General features: G+C 42.9%; 3 protein-coding genes across 4 annotated transcripts in view; 1 reads left to right on the forward strand and 2 right to left on the reverse strand.

Moving 5' to 3' along the window:
• kdm1b (lysine demethylase 1B) overlaps window positions 1–6921 on the forward strand; it is an 8229-nt gene extending 1308 nt beyond the window's left edge. The window contains exons 3-21 of the mRNA XM_031874798.1: window positions 428–549; window positions 639–728; window positions 836–947; window positions 1046–1159; window positions 1252–1290; window positions 1432–1624; window positions 1750–1934; window positions 2051–2221; window positions 2320–2394; window positions 2485–2619; window positions 2707–2878; window positions 2991–3118; window positions 3452–3583; window positions 3718–3792; window positions 3936–4052; window positions 4223–4348; window positions 4489–4611; window positions 5232–5384; window positions 5965–6921. Coding sequence (XP_031730658.1) covers window positions 428–549; window positions 639–728; window positions 836–947; window positions 1046–1159; window positions 1252–1290; window positions 1432–1624; window positions 1750–1934; window positions 2051–2221; window positions 2320–2394; window positions 2485–2619; window positions 2707–2878; window positions 2991–3118; window positions 3452–3583; window positions 3718–3792; window positions 3936–4052; window positions 4223–4348; window positions 4489–4611; window positions 5232–5384; window positions 5965–6048 — 2346 coding nt within the window. The 3' untranslated portion in view covers window positions 6049–6921. The remainder of the gene's footprint in view (window positions 1–427; window positions 550–638; window positions 729–835; window positions 948–1045; window positions 1160–1251; window positions 1291–1431; window positions 1625–1749; window positions 1935–2050; window positions 2222–2319; window positions 2395–2484; window positions 2620–2706; window positions 2879–2990; window positions 3119–3451; window positions 3584–3717; window positions 3793–3935; window positions 4053–4222; window positions 4349–4488; window positions 4612–5231; window positions 5385–5964) is intronic.
• A 618-nt stretch (window positions 6922–7539) lies between these two features.
• On the reverse strand, window positions 7540–10918 carry tekt1 (tektin 1). Its single transcript, XM_031874802.1, has 8 exons — window positions 10876–10918; window positions 9785–9982; window positions 9532–9697; window positions 9220–9348; window positions 8908–9051; window positions 8579–8804; window positions 8154–8350; window positions 7540–7816 (listed from the first exon to the last, which is right to left on the reverse strand). The coding sequence occupies exons 2-8, from the start codon at window positions 9948–9950 to the stop codon at window positions 7657–7659; spliced, it is 1188 nt and encodes a 395-aa protein (XP_031730662.1). The 5' UTR covers window positions 9951–9982; window positions 10876–10918; the 3' UTR covers window positions 7540–7656.
• LOC116398476 (probable C-mannosyltransferase DPY19L4) lies at window positions 10590–20136 on the reverse strand. Of its 2 annotated transcripts, XM_031874799.1 has the most exons (19): window positions 19797–20136; window positions 19463–19630; window positions 18901–19025; window positions 18723–18813; window positions 18452–18573; window positions 17555–17700; window positions 17161–17284; window positions 16934–17068; window positions 16364–16495; window positions 15945–16046; window positions 15777–15850; window positions 15457–15615; window positions 14734–14853; window positions 14480–14600; window positions 14201–14257; window positions 14034–14116; window positions 13816–13948; window positions 13284–13442; window positions 10590–12770 (listed from the first exon to the last, which is right to left on the reverse strand). In XM_031874799.1, the coding sequence occupies exons 1-19, from the start codon at window positions 19885–19887 to the stop codon at window positions 12606–12608; spliced, it is 2307 nt and encodes a 768-aa protein (XP_031730659.1). In that variant the 5' UTR covers window positions 19888–20136; the 3' UTR covers window positions 10590–12605. The 2 variants fall into 2 exon arrangements, with proteins under 2 accessions (XP_031730659.1, XP_031730660.1); XM_031874800.1 differs by lacking the exons at window positions 18901–19025; window positions 19797–20136 and having other exon boundaries at window positions 19463–19617.
• Window positions 20137–20666: the final 530 nt, after the last annotated feature.

The following is a 20666-nucleotide window of genomic DNA, read 5'->3' on the forward strand; positions in this document are numbered from 1 at the left end:
AAAATACATCTTCAATTTTCACTGCTCTATTGAAGAAAAACCTACCCTTGGAGCCTAATAGTCACAACAAACTAACAGACCTCAGTACTCTTCTTCAGGTCATCAAATGCTGGATGGTTGAAAACTTTCTCCAGGTTGAAAGAAAGAACAAACCTAACCTGCTTCTGTGTTCCTTCTTGTTGTTTGCTGAACTTGTGCTTGTTTGTTTTTTGGTTTCTTTCCCTCTGCTGTCCATCTCTGTCAGCCCTCTACAGCATGTTGGGTCCACTGTGTTGTGTTTAAAGTAGGGATGTGCCGATCCAACTTTTTCTCCCCTGATACCAATTCCCATAGCCCACTGGTCTTCTCCCCCCGCCCCCCAAAGCCTTTTTAAAATGCTCTATGAATAAAGTTGAGTGAGATGACTTTCTCCACATGCTCTTTCTAGAGCAAAAGAAAAGCCACAGACACAGAGGAGGAAGACGACCAATCTGAGAAGAAGTACAGGAAGTGCGAAAAGGCTGGATGCTCCGCCACGTACCCAGTTTGTTTTGCAAGTGCATCTGACAGGTAGCATGTTTCTCCGTATAATAGAAATCAGATCTCAACGCAGTTGCTCCTTTTTTAGACACAGATTGAATTCTTCTGTCTCTCCTCAGGTGTGCTAAAAACGGATACACGTCTCGCTGGTACCATCTGTCATGCGGTGAGCATTTTTGCAACGAATGTTTTGATCACTACTACAGAAGGTAATGTTGACAGAACAACTACTCGCATAACATCAATGAACAAAGTGACCCTGAAACTGCCGTTGCATCGAGGCCATAACATTAACTTGTTTCCCCCCCTTTGGTAGTCACAAAGATGGCTACGAGATCTTTGCTTTATGGAAGAAGGTGTGGACTAGTAACGGGAAAAGTGAGCCCAGTCTTAAAGCTTTCATGGCAGATCAGCAGCTACCATTCTGGGTAAGTTCAGACGGCCTCCCTGGTTCCTGTTAACCAGTTGAACCCGGTTATCCAAGTCGGTAAACACAGTGATGGTCATTGGGATGTGTTCCTTTCAGGTTCAATGTACTAAACCGGACTGTAGGAAGTGGCGTCAGCTGACCAAGGAGATCCAACTCACCGCTTCCCTCGCAGCCACGTACCGCTGTGGAATGAAGTTGAACAACATCAAGGTAAACAGGAAATGGGGGGGGGGAAAAGAATCAACAGGCCACTCACAAGCATCATTTCTTAAAAAATAATAATATTATGTCTCTGCCTGCAGAGTGAGGGACCGGATCAGTGCTCCCAACCAGAGGACTTGGTAATCTGCTGATCTGTGTTTTGTTGTCACAAAATCAAATGCAGCTTGTAATGAGTTTTTTTCCCCCAAAAACTACATCCAGTGTGCATGCTCCACTGAATAATACAGCCTCTTTAACCCCATGCCGTGTCATTCTCACAGAGGGTGGCCGAGGTGTCTGACAGCTGGTGGCATTCCATGTTGATCTTGCCGCCGTTGTTCAAAGACAGTCCCGCCGGCCCGTTCCTCGCCTCCTACTACCCTGACTGCGTGGGGATGAGTCCGTCAGGCACCGCCAGCAACCTGTCTCTGTCTGAGCTCAGGGCGGATCACTGCAGGACCGTCCCGCCACAAAGTAAGTCTGCGGGTGTGAGAGGAAGAATGGAACGTTCCTGCTGGAAATTGGTCATCCTCCTATTTAGAGATATCCGTCTGAAGCATGTAGTAATGTGGTGTAGTAACTATTGTTTTTCGCCTCAGTTCCAGGCCTGTGTCCGTACTTCCAGCCCTTCTACCAGCCCAATGAGTGTGGGAAGGCTCTGTGCGTTCGGCCGGATATGATGGAGCTGGATGAGCTTTACGAGTTCCCAGAGTTTTCCCGTGATCCCACCATGTATTTGGCTTTACGTAACCTCATTCTGGCCTCCTGGCACAAGAACTGCAAGGTACGCTGCAGACACCAGTGACTTATACGTTTTCACCTGTTTTAGGTTTGTAAATAGCTGGTTGTGGAGGAATATAGGACTCCACAGACAAACAGCTTCTTTGTTTTTTCTTAAAGGAGGTGCTGACTTCCCAGAAGTGTGCCGTGCACATCATCGCCCGGGGGCTGGTGCGTGTGCGCTGCGTGCAGGAGATGGACCGGGTGCTCCACTTCATGACCAGGAAGGGCCTCATCAACACTGGCGTGCTGGCAGTGAAGCGGCCCCTGCTCCCCGAAAGACACTGCTCTGTGAGTGTCCTCATCCTTACAACGCACATCTCATGTCAAAGCTTTTTTTCTCTCATTAATTCGGTTAAGACTTAGAGTCACATTTATCATCTTTGCAGAGGAACGTTATCGTCATCGGCTCCGGGGCTTCAGGGCTGGCTGCTGCACGGCAGCTGCAAAACTTTGGCACTCAGGTAAGTGTGGTTAGTTCTTCTCTGACCTCCTGTCCCCCCCGTTCGCTCGTCACAGTGCTGTTTGCACTCTTTGTTGTCATCGGTTCACAGGTGGTGGTGCTCGAGGCGAGGGAGAGAATTGGAGGCCGCGTGTGGGACGATACATCTCTGGGTGTCACCGTAGGCCGAGGAGCTCAAATCGTCAACGGCTGCGTAAACAACCCCATCGCCCTCATGTGTGAACAGGTAAGAGATGTCTGGGGGAGGAAAAAAAAGAATCTTCATATGTGCACTCTGGGCTTTTCATTTGAGCTCTTCGCTCGTCTGTTGCAGATGGGCATCAAGATGCACAAGCTGGGGGAGCGGTGTGACCTCTTTCAGGAGGGGGGGCAGGTTACCGACCCGGCCATCGACAAGCGCATGGACTTCCACTTCAATGCCATCCTGGACGTGGTGTCGGAATGGAGGAAGGACAAGTCGCAGAGCCAGGACACGCCGCTGAGAGGTGCTGGGGTGTTGTACCCAAACTCTCAGCAAAACGATTTCACAAATAATAAAAAACAACAAGAGTGGTCAGCTTTTCGAGACATTTCATTTATCGGTGTTTATCTCTACAGAAAAGGTCCAGGAGGTGAAGAAGAACTTCCTTCAGGAGTCTGGAATCCAGTTCAGTGAGCTGGAGGAGAAGGTGCTTCAGTTTCACCTCAGCAACCTGGAGTACGCCTGTGGAAGCACGTTAGACCAGGTGTGGAAAAGTAGCACTAAAGGAATTCTGGATTTTTCTCTTTGCTATAATCGACTGAAGAGTCTGTTGCCATTACATTTTACAAAATTCATGCTGGTTTACTGCTATGAATACATCCTACACGTCTGCCTGTAGAATCAGGGAACATTAACCAAAGAAGATAACAACATTGTAAGTGTTTGTGTGTTTGAAGTGGGGGAGTTATTGTCTTTTTTTTTTTTATTGCATAAAGGGAACTCTAGATTCTGGATTCTGCACATCTAGTTTGTGTGGGTTTTGATATTGTGTCTTCACGGGAACTGCGATGAAAATGTTACATTTATTTGTTTGTAGGTTTCGGCAAGATCTTGGGACCACAATGAGTTCTTTGCCCAGTTCTCAGGAGACCACACGTTACTCACCAAGGGCTACTCCGCTTTGCTCCACAAACTGGCCGAGGGCCTCGACATCCGCACAAAGTGCCCGGTTTGTAATTCAATCTATTACAGTCGGCTGCTGCTTTTACCATTATTACTATACGTTGAATGCTGCATAAATAAATCTCAATGTTAAAAGTCAGGTGGTGTAATTTTTCTTTTCTTTCTTTTTTTCAAATCCAGGTTCAGGCCGTTGATTACTCAGGTGATGTCGTCAAAGTTACCGCCTCCAACGGGTCCCAGTGGACAGCACAGAAGGTAAACGCACATTGATAAATGTTATAAAAAGTACCAGTATATAATACGCATCATTTCAAGATGTTATCCTAGAAAATGTATCATTTCAGAGAATGTTGCATGTGTTCAATGCTGATGAACACGGTGTCATGTTACTCTTTTAGGTTCTTGTTACTGTCCCATTGACTTTGCTCCAGAAGAACTTGATTCAGTTCCACCCAGCGCTTCCTGAAAGGAAAATGAAAGCAATCCACAGTCTGGGAGCCGGCATCATAGAGAAGGTAATAACTGTTTTAATGTGTATTTGGGATTCATGGTTGTAGATAAGCACAGTATGTTGGCAAATTAATTTTTACATTTAGTTATAAGGCAAATATAACAAGTGGCCTGCTGATTAGAAAAGTTGCTTTCTTGTAGATTCTTAAGAATAATATTTAAAAACGTCTTCCAGATCGCTCTCCAGTTCCCGTACCGATTCTGGGACAACAGAATCCAAGGGGCAGACTACTTTGGTCACATTCCACCAGGTCCAGACAAGAGAGGCATGTTCAGTGTCTTCTATGACATGGAGCCACAGGTCTGTGTTTTCTCCTTTTTATCCACCCTGCAAGACAATATCGCACCGCTAAGAAAACTTATTTTATATTCTCTGTCAGATACCTGTTCCTACCAGGGAAAATAGGTTTGAATTATAATGTTAGACTTGTGTGTGTGTAGGGGAAGCAGGCTGTCCTCATGTCTGTTATCACTGGGGATGCTGTGCCTGCTGTCCGGGACATGGAGGACAAGGAGGTGGTGTACGAGTGCATGAAGGTGCTGCGTGAGCTTTTCAAAGAGCAGGTAATGCCGTCGCTTTTGATGTGCAACCTTGTCACATTCAGCTGAAGCGCGACTGACATTTATTGACGCTTCTTCTCTTATTCCATTCGGGGTAACTGATGAACAGTAAGACCAACAGTGAAAGTAACCGTTAGTTAAGCATGAAAAGGCTCCTTTCAACAAGAATAGTCCCGTGAAATTCAGTTCAGGGGCTAAATTAGGAGCTAAATGTCACTTTCCACATTCATTGAGACCCTTGAAAAGTGAAGGGCTTTTATAGACATGCGACAACACCAGGACATCGTTTGTAACTTACTACTTTGCTACTCTGATGTTTGAATGGTTGTTAAAAAAGGAGAAGTAAACCTCCACCTTCATAGTTGCTGGTCCATTAGCAGAGCGGAACAGCCATACAAAGGTACCGGCCAGGAACTATAATCCAGGAACTAAACTTAGACCCTCATTCCTTCAGTCGAAATGCATGTGAAGTCACAGAGTTCCTAAAACAATTCTAAAATTCACTGCACATTTTCTCTCAAAAACCAAAATACACCGATTACCTGTTATAGTTCAGATTTACTTGTATTGTTTGTGGAGTTTTCTCATTACTGTTGTTAATTTCTGTCCGTCATCCCCGATAGGACGTCCCAGAGCCGCTGCATTATTTTGTCACACATTGGAGCAAAGACAAGTGGTCCCAGATGTCCTACAGCTTTGTGAAGACGGGGGGAAGTGGAGAGGCCTACGACATCCTCGCTGAAGACGTGCAGGGAAAAGTGTTCTTTGCTGGAGAGGTGACGCTGATTTTACTTTTTTTTTCTTTTTTTTTTTTAATACAATCAAATGTGTCTAGATATGGCTAATTATTTGAGATTTATTTGCTTTTGACATTATTGGAAAGTTTTGGAGTTTCCCCCTCTGCATTTCCCATACTGCTTTTTCCATATCAACAGGCCTTTTCACAGCAGACTGAGCAAGAAAAGCACAGGTGTTATAATAACATTAATGATGGCTCTGTTCTATTCAAGTGTCTTTATGAACCACAACTGTGACAGTGAGCCAGCATGCACAATACCAGGAACCTGACACCAAAGCAGCTAAATGGAAATAAGACATTAATGTTATTTACACCTGTGTTTTGTAACATTTCAGAATGAAATGGACACTATTGAAACTAAAGTTTTAAAATAGAGGTTTGACAAAATAATCTGAACTCAAGTTCCACATACAGTGCTAGCTTGTTTCCAAGCTTTCTAAGGGGGAGATAATGGTGATAAATGAGATTTAAAAACCTAGTAAGTGGCCCTTGAGTGAAGATTACTTTGTCAAACTGAATTACTACTGTTTTACATTAGTTGTTTTTTTTGTCACCAGGCCACCAACAGACACTTCCCTCAGACTGTGACGGGAGCCTACCTGAGTGGGGTCAGAGAGGCCAGCAAGATGGCTGCTATGTGAACTCTGTCGGCCCCCCAGCACTCTAAAACACCAGCACGGACACACGGGTCGCACTGAGCAACAGACCGCTAAACAACTCGGACTGCATTAACCCGAATTGCTCCACTTGAAATGATATTTCACTGTACTGTGATGAGTGTGTGTGTGTGTGTGTGATCAGGTCAAGTAGGGTTTCTTAGGGCCTGACATTTTTAACACAAGAGAAATGTTAATTTTGAGTTTAATGCGTGTATGTTGCACTTCTGTGATGGAAGTGGTCAGAACATGTCATTTTGAGAGATTGGGGTTGCATGAAACATTGGTAAACTCTTATCGTTTAATCATGAATTAAGTCAAATTGAATCTCCAGGGATTACGTTTCTCGAGATTATATCATAATACATTTTAAATGTTTTCTTTGGGAGTTGGCTACCAATGTTTTATACGGCTTTAATGAATTTGCATTCTGTGAGATATATTAGATATACAGTAGGAGTACTTCTGTGATAGCACTTTTGATTTAAAAAATAAATGAGTAGTTCATGTGTAGGAAAGGTTGGACAGTGAGTATGATCAGAGGATTGTCCCACTACTGTCTCAGGGATGTGATCAAGACAGCAACACCCAGCAGGAAATGATGGAAGAAAATACTGATTGTGAATGGGTAATTCTGGAACAAGGTTGGAAAAAATAATAATGAAACCAACCTAAGAATAACTTTCATTAGTTCCTGAACAATGAGGTTTGATTAATGTTGACTAATGACGCTTTTCCTCCAGGTCCTCATATCTCTGTCTGGATCTCTACATCTTGATGATCACTTCCTGTTTGTCCAGCATTACAGTGCTTGAGTATTTATCTTCTATGTGTGTAATAAACGGAGCTATCAACTGCCATACTGACCACTTTCACTTGTGGATGAAGGTTTGGCTCCTCGAATTGTTTTTTTTAATTTATGTCGACCTATTCTGTAAAGTCAACTTGATTGACTTATGACTCTCCAGTACTGTTATGACTGAAGATGTGAATGGAGCAGTAACAAGTAGTCAATCAATTAGTGGATTTGTTGAAAATTAACCAGCAACAATTTGGATAATGGCATCTTTTTGAGCCTTTTTCTTCTCATTTAAGTTTGTGTGTGCATGACTTTGACTGGCCCGGAATATAAAACGCATCAAAGTGAACTTAACACTCCTGAAAACTTTGTAATGTTACTTTTGTTAAATACAAATGCAGCTGAACTGTAATGCCAATTGCCTGAATGTGTTGAGTCAGCAGCAATTTTCACAGTAGAAAACACTTTCAAAAATGGACGAGGTAAGTCTCAGGTTAACGTAAGAAAATTCACGCATTAAAATCTGAGGTATTTATTTCAAATTCCTGACAGTGAGATTGTTTTGTCAACTGCAGTTTTCAAGGTAAAAATGAACTTCAAAAGAAAATGTGAAATGCCTTTGATGGAAAGAAGGAACTTGACTTCCTTCATACATTTACATTGACTTTAACCAGCGGTGAAGTACAGTGGCTTTATTTTAGAGTGAGAGGAAAACATTACAGAGAATACTTGCAATAACTTGAATGAAGAAATACTTGGTCTATGTACAGTATACTCTTTCTGTTGCTAAATGCTCAGAAGTTGTGGATGACGATGGACTCCCTGTGCTGGGGGCAGACGACCTCGTCAATGTAGAGACAGTTGGCCTTCATCTCGATGCTTTCATGCAGCTCCAGCTGGCAGCGAACCAGAGCCCTCTGCTCCTCGTCTGACTGGGCCGCTGCCTCGTGCAGTCTGAGGGAGCGGAGAAAAAGAGACCTGTCCTAAACGGATGTATCTCTAAAATCAGCCAACACAGGAGGAAACTACTTATAAAACTGGAATCTAGGAAATCCACCTGGTGGGTACTTTCTGTGCGTTTCAAAATAACTTTTTCTACTGCTCCTTTAATTATACTGTCATACATGCTTTCTTACAAATTGAATTGTTTTATTTCTATATGTTCTTGTGTTACAGCCTTTGTAAACTAGCAGATGTAATGGCTGTGTGTCCACACTGGCATCATTAAACCTATTGAAAACATGTCTTGCTTTGTCCCTCTACATCAGAGGCGAGTGTGTCCTGGCCTTACATGCTGATGTGAGCGATGAGCTGCTGGACCTCGGCGAGGAGGTGGGACTGGGCCGCATCATGGCACTGCTCTTTGCCGGGCCTCTGGCGGCGCAAAGCCAGCCGGGCCTGGACCAGACTCAGACCTTGCTCGCTCTCTGTGATGGCCACTCGCAGATTCTCCCCGATCCTCTGCTGGCTGTCAAACTCAGACAAAATCTAGAGGGGATGGAGGCGTCCCGCCAGGGTCAACCAGTGTTTACAAAACTTAATTTCAAACAATAGCACATTGTTACTCAATGAAAGGATAATAACTAGCCAATAATATCCTTATATAATAAATGTTAGTTAAAAAGCAATGCTGACTTTTCTCATAACATCGGCCATCAGCCGGACTTTGTTTACTCACTCCCTCTCAAATATACACCATACACTCATCTGCCCTACCTTGGCCAGCTGTTCCTCCATCTGGCTCTTGGCAGACTTGATCTCCAGGACGCTCAGCTGGAGGGCTGCCGCTGTGGCCTGGACCTGCCTCTGTATGTCGGAGGCCGTCTGCTCCAGGAGAGACTCCACCAGGGAACGCAGGGACAGAGAGTTGGCGAGCTGCTGCTCCGCTTTGGCCATGTTGATGTCCGAGATGTTCTGCCACTGCTTTGATGTCACTGCCAAGCTGAGAGAGAAAGAGAGAGAGAGAGGGAGACCTGGAACTAACAAAACATCCTTTTTCTTCCCAGATCTGCGGGTCAGAATTTCAAATCGTCATGGTAGTTCACCTCTGCGGAACAAGTTCAGTGTTGGACCTCTGCAGGTTGTTGATGGAATGGTGGGTCATCAAGGCACAGGAGTTGTCAATGCACTGAGCCTCAAATTTCTCCTTCAGATCCTTCTCCAGCTGGTACTTGGCGGATCGGTTCAGTCTGGAACACAAAAAGACATGTTTTGTCTTGCTTTTACTGGCGACTTTATATACTGATTTGATATTATTTCCAGATTTTCAAGTCATTAAAATCACTATAAAAGTTAGAAAATCCAAAGCATTCTTTTGAGATCCCCTTCATAGATCACAGCCAGTCCATCTTTCTTACCTTATCTGCTCAGTGATCTGCTCTGCTACACTCTGCAGAAAGGAAGCCACTCCCTCAATGACCTTCTTCTCCTTCAGCAGCTCTCTCTCCACCTTGTCATGTAGCCTCTCAGAGGGGGGACGTTTCCTTCTGCAGGACGCAGAACAAAAACGTCTCTCACACTCATGCTGCAAGTTGTTTTTATATGTAGGCTTTATAGTAGGAGAAAGTGGTGCGGAAAGGTGGACTTCACGATACTGAAAGCTAATAAAAGTTGCCAAATCTAAAATAAAAACATTATAGATTTTTCTTCTGACTGTTCGAGATCCTCACCTCTCCTCCAGACAGACCACGGTGACTTTCAGAGGCTCGTCGCAGGCCTTCAGGGCTTTTGCCACTCTGCTCTGCAACGCTTCGAGGACATAAATTTCCACAATAATCTCCTCCAACTTCAGCTCCAAACCCTTCTTCACAAACTGGATGTCTCCAAGCCGCTGATCTGAACAGCAGGAGAAGAAACCCTACAGGTCACCTATGTGGTCTTTGCAACATCATCCTTTTAACACATCTGCATTCCCCCACTTACCTAGTCGCTTGCTGTCATCATTTAGCATGCGTTTGCATGCTTTGTCAGTTTCCAGCATTAGCCTCGTGCATTCTGCTCTGAAGAGCTCCGAGCGGTTCCGCATAACCTCAAAAGTCACAAGATTGGGTCCAGCACCCTGATGGGGACTGTGGTCCGGGACAGACATTACTCTCTACTGGGGGTCACTGTCAGTATGGGCTGGTAGGAAGAACATAAATGAAGAAATGGTTAGAAATGTGGCTGCCTCATGGTGAAAGAGACCTCAAACACATGTGCCAGAGAGAAATGATACTATACAGGTTTCACTGGACACCCACGGATCATTTATGTTAGAAATGAATAGCAGCACTACAGAACACCAAGTGCAAACACGTTGCTGAACAGAAAAAGCATTGGACATTGAAAACATTGCAAAATGGCATTTGAAAAGCCCATTAATCTCCAGATAATATGAATTTATTTAATGCTAAGGTAGTGTCATTACCAACACTTAATGCATGCCAGCTGTACACTGTGTTAAGTATAAAACAATATCTAGTCTTTGTCTTTTCATTTGTAGCATGCCGTAAATAAAGACTAGGAACTTAAATGCATTTAGTTTATTCTCAACAGTTTCAGACAACTACTTGAAGATGACATTAACATAGCTGCTGTATTGTAAACAAAATACAAATATATTGCAATTAGTGTCTATAATGTTGACGCTTGGATTTCTGAGCGATCTAATTGGTTACAGGTGTTTCAGTTGCATTCTGGGTGCAGGTGACTAATAGGATTGAGTGTGGTATTCCAATAAAGCTTTGAACTGTAGATTATATATAATTATATAGCCTTTTATTCAGCATTAAATATGTATACTATGTTTTTTCTGTGGGTGAAGGCGGCTACCTTTCATTGTTGTAAAATGGCAATGATGCTAAGCTAAGCTAAATAAACGTTGTAAGCTTGTAATGTTGGCTAGTTATGGAGCAAAGATATTTTTACTGTTAGGCTAACGTTACATGAGTTTACCGAAACTTTTCTTTTAACCAATAGTTGAAGATCGAACACCGAAACATTTCTCACGTTTTCAAGAAACCAATGGCACATACCTCGTTACTGGTGGATGTAAAACAGCCAAACGTATCAATCAGCATCGACGTCGTTTACGTCTCAAATGTAAATTGCAACGAAACAAATGGTTACTGCGGCAACGAAACGTCATGGCGGACAGTTGTTAGTCTGTTCTGATGACCTCTAGTGGAGGAGAAGTATTCAGATAAACACTAAACCACACTCTGAATACTCTGCTGCGAGTGAAAGTGTACACCAACTACTACTAAGTAAAAAAGTGACATTTAATTTAACGTTAATTGGTGATTACAGAAGGCATTGGAGCCCCCAAAGTCCCTTAAAATATTTGATTTAATAATTAATAAATACAATCTTTAACAAATACCATATTAAAGCACTTTATAGTGAATAAAAAATAAATGAACCGACACTTACCGAGACTGGCTGGTTACAGCTCTGCTCAGAGGTTGGGTGGAGCTGGTAGGAATTACATGAGATAACTATTTTCTTGGGACATATAAATAGTAATAATAATGGCCACTTTTTTAAGAATATTAAAGTTGTGGTATTTCCCACCCTAACAATCCTGAGACACATCTAATAAGCCAAATATAATTACAACATATTTGCATGCAAGTGTAGAGTGACTTAAGATTTCATATGGCAGAGGAAAATGCAAAAACGTCCTAATAGAAAACTTAAAAGAAAATAGCTCTAATATATAAAATCTTTTTTCTGCCCATAGTCCCTCCTTGTTGGATTTTAAAGAAAAATATCGGACATAAAAATTGTATTTAAAGCATAATAAGCTGGATAAAACAAATTCTTGGCACCAAATGGCAACATCAGGAAATCAGCTTTGTAATTAACAACTCATACACACTTATTTTCCATAATTCAAAACCTAATAGTCACTACATGGCGAGACTTGCATGGTAGCACCAGAGGGAAATACTTCAGGTAAGACCCGGGGAAGGAGGAAACGGTCAGTCTCAGACGCGACTAAAGGGTCGATAGAGAGGGGCGTCAGTCAGGCACTTCCCACATCTCAAAATAAGGCATCCAGATGAAGAGAATGATGGAGACGTAGCAACAGAAATAAGCAGCATCAGAAGCAGCGTCGACTTCCCTTTGAATGAAAGCTCAGATGTTGTTTCTATTGTCCTGGGTTGTTCAATCAATCAGGATTAAAACGGGAGACGCATGACACACTCAAACCAAACAATCTCTCCATAAATATCCATGGTGTGTGAAGAAACTGTACACTTCACACCTGACATCTGTCGCAGGTGAGCTGCAGAGCTTCAAATATGTTCACTGGCTGACAGTTAACCCCAGGAATTATAGTTATGAACTGAGGTGGGAGATCTTTACTTTACTTACCCACTTTTACAGAGCTTAAAAAACAATCTCTCTCTGCCTCCGTACAGAGTGAACACACAGGCCTCACATATCAGCTCTCACCTCATTAAATACATGACAGTAACATTAACGCATGGCTGAATTAACTACAGTACAGTGATCATTACTTATGGCATATTTCAACAGGGCCCTTTCATGTTGATTTTACTCAAACTATGTGTAGGCCAAAACCAATGTGCTCCGCTGTGTTTCAATTTACAGCTTCACCATCTACACCAGGATGTGGGAGGCACCAGTGATTAGACATTTTCCCTCCTCCCTCCTCCTCCATGTTACATGGTGGATATGATGTGGAGGGCGGAGCCGGGCTCAGCGGAGTCTCAGCGGGCGGAGGAGGGAGCTGCTGTCAGTACTGGAAGGAGATGACGGAGTTCACTTTGTACACGTGGTACGATCGGTTCCAGAAGACCCGCGTGAAGTAGTTTGTGTAGGGCGAGTAGTTCATCTTTATCTCGTGGCAGAATCTCCGGTGCTTGGAGAAAGAGTAAATCTCTCCTTTGTCATAAACCACCTGAATGAACGCAAAGGATATGGGACATTGATGAGAATATTGTATACAATATAACAATTGTATAACAGTTTTGTAAAAACACATACTTTCCAAGAAAGGTTTTGCAAAGCACTTCCATAATACACAAGCTTCCGTTACAATAAATCATGATGGGAAATACATATTTACTTTCTTGCTGACAGTTAGATGAGAAAATTGATACCGCTCTCATGTCTCAACGGTAAATATGAAGCTACAGTTAGCTTAGCTTAGCACAAAGACTGGAAACAGGGGGAAACAGCTAGCCTGGCTGTCAGACCTATTGACTCCCAGAAGTCACGTCTCCCAGTCAGTACACGACCTCCAATACAATCACATCGTGCCGTTATCACTTTGGTTTTTGTACGCAAAATCATCAAAACCTACTTTGATAAACTTAAAAATCTTGATTTTCAACAACATGCACCATTTAAAAAACACATTACTAGACGCACAGATACAGGTGCAGCTTGTGCTGAACGAGTGTTGACTCACGTGTCCATTGGCGATGTCCAGCAGGTCTTTGATCCGACAGCCTTTATTGAGACTAAGCTCGTTACAAATAGACTCCTCGATGATCACGTAGTTTGCCTTCTGAGAGGTCAGAATCTTGTAAATGTCCTCTGCAGACCTCATTGAATACACCTGGTAAGTCTACAAGGAGAGGAATAAAAGGATATTAATAAATAGAATTTAAAAAAATATGTTCGCTAGTTCAACTAATCTGTGAGGAGGAAAATCTAAATATGTTTTGTCTTTTTTGTGTGTTTACGGGCATTTTGATGCCTTAATTAGAGACCCAGCAGTATAGAGACAATTATAACTCAAAATATCACATTACTACAATACATTTTGGAGGAACATTATAATGGATTCAATCTGTTCCATGAATCACCTCTCTATAACCCAAGGACCTTTTGCTTAAAACTGGCCGTACCGTCCTAAGTTGTGTTTTTCAATTACTTTCCACTACCAGGAGGAGTCTCCTTTGTTTTTCCTGAAGAAAGAAATCTTTCCTCTCACTCACGTCTTCAGTCCTCCTCAGCAGGTCGATGTTTGAGTAAAGCGGTAAACTGGTCACAGCTGAACCTGAACACAACTTCACCGTTCCCAACAGCTGCGGGCTTCCTGCAAAGACTGCCGCCACCGGAGCCTGTGACCTGGAGGGCCAGAAGAAGACGTGAGGTGCCACAATGAAGACTTTAAAAGATATCTGTGAAACTACAGAAAGATCGGGTGACCCACTTGATCCAGCTGATCAGCTCGACTGTATCGGGATCGTAAAACTCCTGCACGTCCGACAACTCTGCTAAGACGCGAGGGCAGTACTGCAGGGCAGAAGAGCAGATGTTATGCGTCTGTAAATGTCCAACATAAAGAGCTTCACAAGATGAAGAGCTGAAATATCTCACCTCCCTCCATAAACTGAAACCAATGATGGTAGGAACCGCTGTGCTCAGGATCATAGACTGGAGAGTAGAACGACAATTAACACCTTAAAGTCCAAGTGATTCGGCATTTATAATAAGTGATGGGATTAGGCTCTTCTGCAACTGTATCTAATAATAATCATAATAATCTGAATATTAACTTAAAATTCCCTTTTGAGTGAATTTGATGGGAGAAAATGCATTTACTTTTTTCATTTAAAGAGCACGTTTGTTGTGAAAAGTGAGCCTGAGGCCACTCACCAGTACTACCGGGTGGATGGACTTCAGTTTGAGCCACTTAAACACAGTCATCCAGAGGTCTGGAGAACACACGCCGAACGCTGTAAACATGCAGACGTACGGGGTCCATAAATACTTCATCCTGCGGGGAAAAAAGAACACAGTCGACGTCTAGTTGTGCCAAAACTGAGCAGGAACAAACAACTCATCAATGCTTCATAGATACATATTGAAAATCCAAATTCTAAAACGCATGTTTACGCTGATGAACGTACCCGTCAAACAGCAGGGCCAGGCCTCCGAATAGCAACGTGTGAAAAACATGATAGATGACCTCAGGCTGCTCCCCTATTCGCCCGTCTTCAAGTCTGAGGTTGGTTTTCATTGGCTGGCCACTGTATCAGAGTAAGAATGCTTTCAGCATCATTTACATCAAGAACCATGATAGAAGCCCTTCACAGCAGAACTTCAAGCTGTGATCACCAGCTCTGTCTAATATAACCTGAAAAAGACACCAAGGAGTAATGTCATGTGCATAGACTGTATATAAGGTATTTGTGGATGGCCATTATGAAGCCTCCAGTTCAGCATTTTGGCGGTCACCATCTTGGCTTTTAGAAACCAGTGAACGGAAGTGACCATATTTGGACTGCGGAGGAGTGATGTAGTGACGCTGTATACAGCTCTGGTAGCGACCTGTCAATCACCATGTAGCCCCGCCCTAAAGCATACCCTGCTTTATGGTCTGTTTGACTCTAAAAGGAGCATAGTTTACTAAATGAACATCATGCTGTATTGAAGAAGACTTGAAACTAGAGATTGAGACCATAAACTCATGTTTACAATGTTTACTGAGGGAATAAATCAAGAGAGAAGTAGAGTCATTTTCTCATAGACTTCTATACAACCAGAGGAGTCGCCCCCTGGTGGTCAGTAGAGACTCCACTTTTCAGAACCGGAGGTTGCCGCCTGGTTATGCATTGTGTTTGCTCTCTAACCTGAGTCTTCTGTAAATGGTCTGCAGGGTGGACAGCAGACACACAGTGAGCACCAGCAAGTAGAAGGGAAGCACTGAGGCCTGCGTCAGTCGTAGAAATAAGTCCTGACCGGGTGTCTGGAAACTCTCTTGGCACAGGAGGAAGTTGGTGATAAAGTCACTGCCATTAAAAAAAAAACATTGAGATTAGATTACAGTAGAGTAGATTATACGGACAGACTGACTAATATGGATGCTGTTTGAAAACAGGTAATACACCATGCCACCACTGTGCAATAGCCTGCATTGTAAAAGCTAACTTTTAACACAGCTGTGACTCACGTTGTCATGTTGGGCCCAAATTTTACTTCAAGGAATTTCAGAATGAAATCACTCTCACTTACAGGTATAAGTTTCTGTGAATGAAAAACAGGGGTGATTAACCAACAGTTATCATAGAATACATAACTAAGGGAGACAGCTGATCCATGTTCTTGTCCTTGATTATACCTTGACCAGATAACTGAAGGTGATCCCAGTGGTGAAGACGAGGTAGAAGTGGAGGAAGAGCTTCATGACTCTGGCCACAAGAGGTCCCATCTTCATCTTTTGCTGCATTAGGAATACAGGAAACAGTAACAGATGGTGTTATTCTACGTTCAAAAATCATTCATTTTTTAATGATAAAATACAGAAAGAAATGAAAATTGTCACATTAAAGCAGGTGCAACAAGGAAATATTACTGTTTTACTGTATAATCTAGTTTAAATGATGAATCAGTTATCACTGATGATTATCTGTTAACCAATGACGTAAATAATCGTGTAGGCAGTAAAGCTCACTCATCTTGGATTCTATGCAAGTTCAAACAAACGCCTGTGATGTGGAATTCCACTGAGCTCTGACGTGAGGGAGCAGCTAACTCTACCTGGAAGTACCTCGCGAGCACTGAGCCAATCAGGAGGCTGAGCAGAGGCGAGCCGAGCAGGGCCGGGTTCTGAAACTGGAACAAGTAGGCCAGGAACAGAGCGCCGAGGTAAGCTTTGTGAATGTCGGCATTCTTAACATCCCAGAGGGAAGTACGATGGAGAGAAAGAGAGACGGCAAGAGAGAAGAGAGGAAAAAAAAGGAAAAGGTACAATGTCAGGATCTCAACATATTGAACATACAGGTGTATTTCACAGTTACATTTGGGAACACGTTTGTTCTTGAAGAATATTTAAGCTCATTATAACTAAACAACAACAACAACAACAACAGCATTTTGTTCTTTTTCCACATTTATAAAACACTGGCCAAACGAGTAGTTTGACATTTTGGGAAACAGTTATTCTGACACTGTCTGAAGGAAACACAATTGAGCACCTCTAAAGCTCAGTAATTAACACATTATCTCTCAGTTGTTTCCTCACACAAAAAGCAGAGTGTAAAAAATGACTAAGTGTGGTTTCATGTGCAACACTATTATTGTTGATTAGGTGCGATGACGGAGCCTCACCTTACGCGGTGGCACCAGGTCAAAAGAGTCCAGTAAGAGAAGACAGAGGCCTTGGATGAAGAGCACATAGTGGCTGTGCTCCCAGACCAGGAGGAAGATGAAGGTGGTCGCACTCAGGGTGAGGTAGCAGCACATCTACGGAGGAATGCAGTTCATCAGTGTTGTGCAAACGCTAACTTGGAAACAATGTAGGGTTATATATAAAACTTGTTTCATGAGAGGCTCACCTCGGTGGCAGAGCTGATGTTATTACTCAGGAATCCAGTCAAAGCTGCAACCTGGCAAGAGAAGTAAGGCAGAGCCCAGTTGTCCCGCAGAGGAATAGCGTAGTCCACTTTGGTTGTATCCGGTCTGAGGAAGAAATGACATGAGGAGAGTGGAGTGGACAAGTCCCCATAAAACTGAAAGAAAACAAGTGAAACAGGAGAGTACTATAATGGTTCACCGCTTAAATTTGTATTTGTCTTAACAGCGGCGAGTGTCCCATTTTTAAGTCTGTTCTGTGACCAGAAAGTCAGAGCAACAGGGAGAAAAACGGACAGAAAGGATGATCTGATAAAGTCCACAAGAGGGCGGCAACTTTACCGCGCGGACTGACTTTGACGGCAGGGTTCCTCTCACCTGTTGATCACATACCAGGACACGGTCAACATGCCGGCCACCCAGGTGCCGCTCATCACCCAGCTACACACAAACAGGGCGGTGACATAGATGGCCTGCAGTCCGAAAACCGCTCCGACGTAGAAGTAGATCGGCTCCACAAAATCCTGAAGGGAGAGACAGAAACAGAAAGCTTCCACCACAGACGAGGCCAAAATCATATGAGCAAGAAGATATACAAACTATGTGTACTGTTTGCTTTAAATGGCTGTAGAGGGACTATGCCAATGCCAGAAATCGTGTACCTAATGACTGCCTGATTATTAGGTGACCAGCCCTAGGAGGCATTTTACATGATAAACCACTGAATCTGACAAAAGATACATATGCAAACTTCAAAAATGAAAATTTAACTGACTTTGGCAGTACCACAGTACAAACTGATGCAAAGCAGCTAACGGTCAACTGTTTTCTGTCTCACTATGCAACAAATCTCTGGCTGAAAGGCCTTCGGGCCTATGACATCAGTCTGCCAGTGTTTATCTGCTTTGATACAGGGCATTGTACTGGTTTAGCACCTTTGTTCTTGGAAAGAAAATACTCATGCACGCTTCCATTGTATGTATTATCTGATAAAAATACGACACAAATATGTTGTAACATGGTCAAAACTGACAATGGCTTTATTTAATGTAATTTAAAGGAGCTATATATGACATTCAGAACATAAATATACTGTAGCTGAAAACAGCTATTTGCTATGTAAAGATATAGTGGAGTAATGGCGTCCTGAGCAGAAACAAAGATGACTGTCGGCCCTCCTCTTTCCTCCCTCCATTCGTGTCCCACTGGCAAGCTAATCCCCACCACGCCTACATTTAGTTGATAGCCTCTTTAGCTTCATAATCAGACGCTCACCTGGCTGCCTGTGACTCTGTATATGAAGCTTGTGATGAGCTCTGGATACAGTGACAAACGCTCCACTGCGTTGATGGTCTGACCCGAAACGGTCCGGTTATCTAGCATCAGCTCATAAAACCCTGGGAAACCCAAACCACATCAGCACAGACTTGATTGACAAGGATAGAGTGATATTATTAGCCTCTAAAGTTAAGTTAGTGTTCGTTTCAAAGTTGTATTTAGTTAAACATTTTCTTTCTTTAATAAGAAGCTCAAAGGACACTCGTACCTCTCTCAAAGGACGGTGCCGTCAGCATGTGCTTGTAGTAGTAATAGTAGAGCCCGCTGCCTCCCTGGAAGGTGATTTCTCGCTCAACCTCCTGAGAGACACGTAAGAGAATTTTAGAATTGATATGTTAATGGCAGCCACGTGTCAGCAGACTCATGACAAACACGGTGTCACCCACCTGTCTGATGGAAAACCAGAACTTCCTGTCATGATACAAAGACATATACGTGGCATAAAGCACACCACAGGCAACTGCTGCCAGGCATCCAAAGAACAGCCTCGCAAGGCGCTGCAGTAAACCCGCTGAGGAGCAGAAGTATGACAATGAACATCACATATCACAACAATACTTTAGTAAGCTATAATGTTAAGTGTGTATTTAAAAAGGAAAAAATATTAATATCCTGCTACGCCGCCATCATCAAAGGTGTATCAAGTCAGTGAAGAAACTAGTGTCCGTTTTTGTTTTAAATTACTATTATCTCCGGCAGGAGAATCATGCGATCAGTCGCATGTGTGCGTGCGTCCGTCCGGTTCGTGAGTGTGCACCTCTGTGTCTGTAAGTACTTGATCATTTTGATTCTGTGGCTTATTGATGTAAGAAGACTTTTTATATAAGCCCTGCAAAAACAATCAAGCATAGGGAGTAGAAATAACAGTGGACTGACACCGATAGTTGACATTGAGCAGTGCTTACAGTGTAAAGAGAGCGTAGATCAGTGTAGGGGACATGGACTTACATGCAGAAGAGCACTTGGATCTTTTGACAGAGGCCTCGGGTCTGTTTGATTCGTCCTGTTTCTGCTGAGCATCCTCTTCTTTCACTTCACCCTCATCTTTCTGCTGCTCGTCATCTCCACCGACGGACGCGCTCCCATCATCCACTGCGTTCAGCGTCTCTCTAGCCTCTGGTCAGGTGTAAACACAGATAATGGTTTAACTTTTAGCTTTGTGATAGCATATTACAGGTCAGACGTGTTTCTGTGGGCAAATTAACTGATGTTAATGCATGTTTTTTTGCACAGGAAGCGACCGTGTGTTTGGTTAGCAAACCGCTAAATTAGCTTAACTTACGTGTAGTCTCCAACTCGAGCTCATTTTGGCCCTCGTCCTCTTCTTCTTCTCCCTCCGAAGAGTCTGTTTTTCGACATCGTAACTCGGTCATGACGAGATTAAATTAGAGGAGTCGTCTGATGTGTGGAGACAGCAGCATGCTAGCTAACAAGCGGCTAGCTCTCAACCCAATATTCCGCTTTGAGGTGAACTAGGCAGGTGACAAGCCGAACTATTCGCTTCCCTCTTTTAGCGCAACTTCCCTTGTTTCAAGTTGGAAACTAGCGGTTGAAGTTTCGGTGTTTGCGGTGTCAACTGTGTGCAGCGCTGCAGCTGCTGGGATGTGACATAGCGGAAGTTCCGGGTGCGGAAAGGTACAGAAAGCAACGAAGAAGAGGGAAGACCAAACTTCACTGCAGAAGAAAACTGTCAAATTTTCTTATGTTTTATGTGAATTAAGGAACTGTTTTGAACATGATTATTAATTTAGCTTAATGAGGAAGAAAATATATAAGTAAATAATTGTAAATTTAACATATTTGGGGAAAACAACCGAATTGGCCCCTAAAGGTTGTGACATATTTAGTATTTTTTAAGATTAAATTATTTGTTGATTAATCGGGAAAAATCATTTACATTGATTAACAATAAAAAATAATTGCAAGTTTCAACTCTTTTTTTAGTAACGTTAAATATTAAATCTTAACATGATAACCGACTTGCCTGTAAAGTACAATCAAATCCTAACTGGAGAAAGTGTGCAACTGATGTCCGGTTGTTTCAAATTGAGAGCTGATAATCCAGAGTAAAAATGAAGAATAAAAGAAAGTTTAGATTAATAAAATACCCTGATTCACAGCTGAAGAGCTACGGAAAGGCCTCCTGAGACAG

Source organism: Anarrhichthys ocellatus, unplaced genomic scaffold, assembly GCF_004355925.1.
Source record: "Anarrhichthys ocellatus isolate YVR2014 unplaced genomic scaffold, GSC_Weel_1.0 scaffold84, whole genome shotgun sequence".
NCBI lineage: Eukaryota > Metazoa > Chordata > Actinopteri > Perciformes > Anarhichadidae > Anarrhichthys > Anarrhichthys ocellatus.

Bases quoted from the DNA above. Each gene is read 5' to 3' on its own strand.
- tekt1 (XM_031874802.1), bottom strand. From the start codon at position 9,950: ATGTCTGTCCCGGACCACAGTCCCCATCAGGGTGCTGGACCCAATCTT. The intron at 9,698-9,784 runs GTAAGTGGGGGA...CCTGCTGTTCAG, and splicing joins TGATGACAGCAAGCGACTAG to ATCAGCGGCTTGGAGACATC. The intron at 7,817-8,153 runs GTAAGGCCAGGA...CCGCTCCCTCAG, and splicing joins CTCATCGCTCACATCAGCAT to ACTGCACGAGGCAGCGGCCC.
- LOC116398476 (XM_031874799.1), bottom strand. From the start codon at position 19,887: ATGACCGAGTTACGATGTCGAAAAACAGACTCTTCGGAGGGAGAAGAA. The intron at 18,814-18,900 runs GTGGGTGACACC...CGTGTCTCTCAG, and splicing joins TCTGGTTTTCCATCAGACAG to GAGGTTGAGCGAGAAATCAC. The intron at 17,701-18,451 runs GTGAGCGTCTGA...CTCTCCCTTCAG, and splicing joins ACAGAGTCACAGGCAGCCAG to GATTTTGTGGAGCCGATCTA.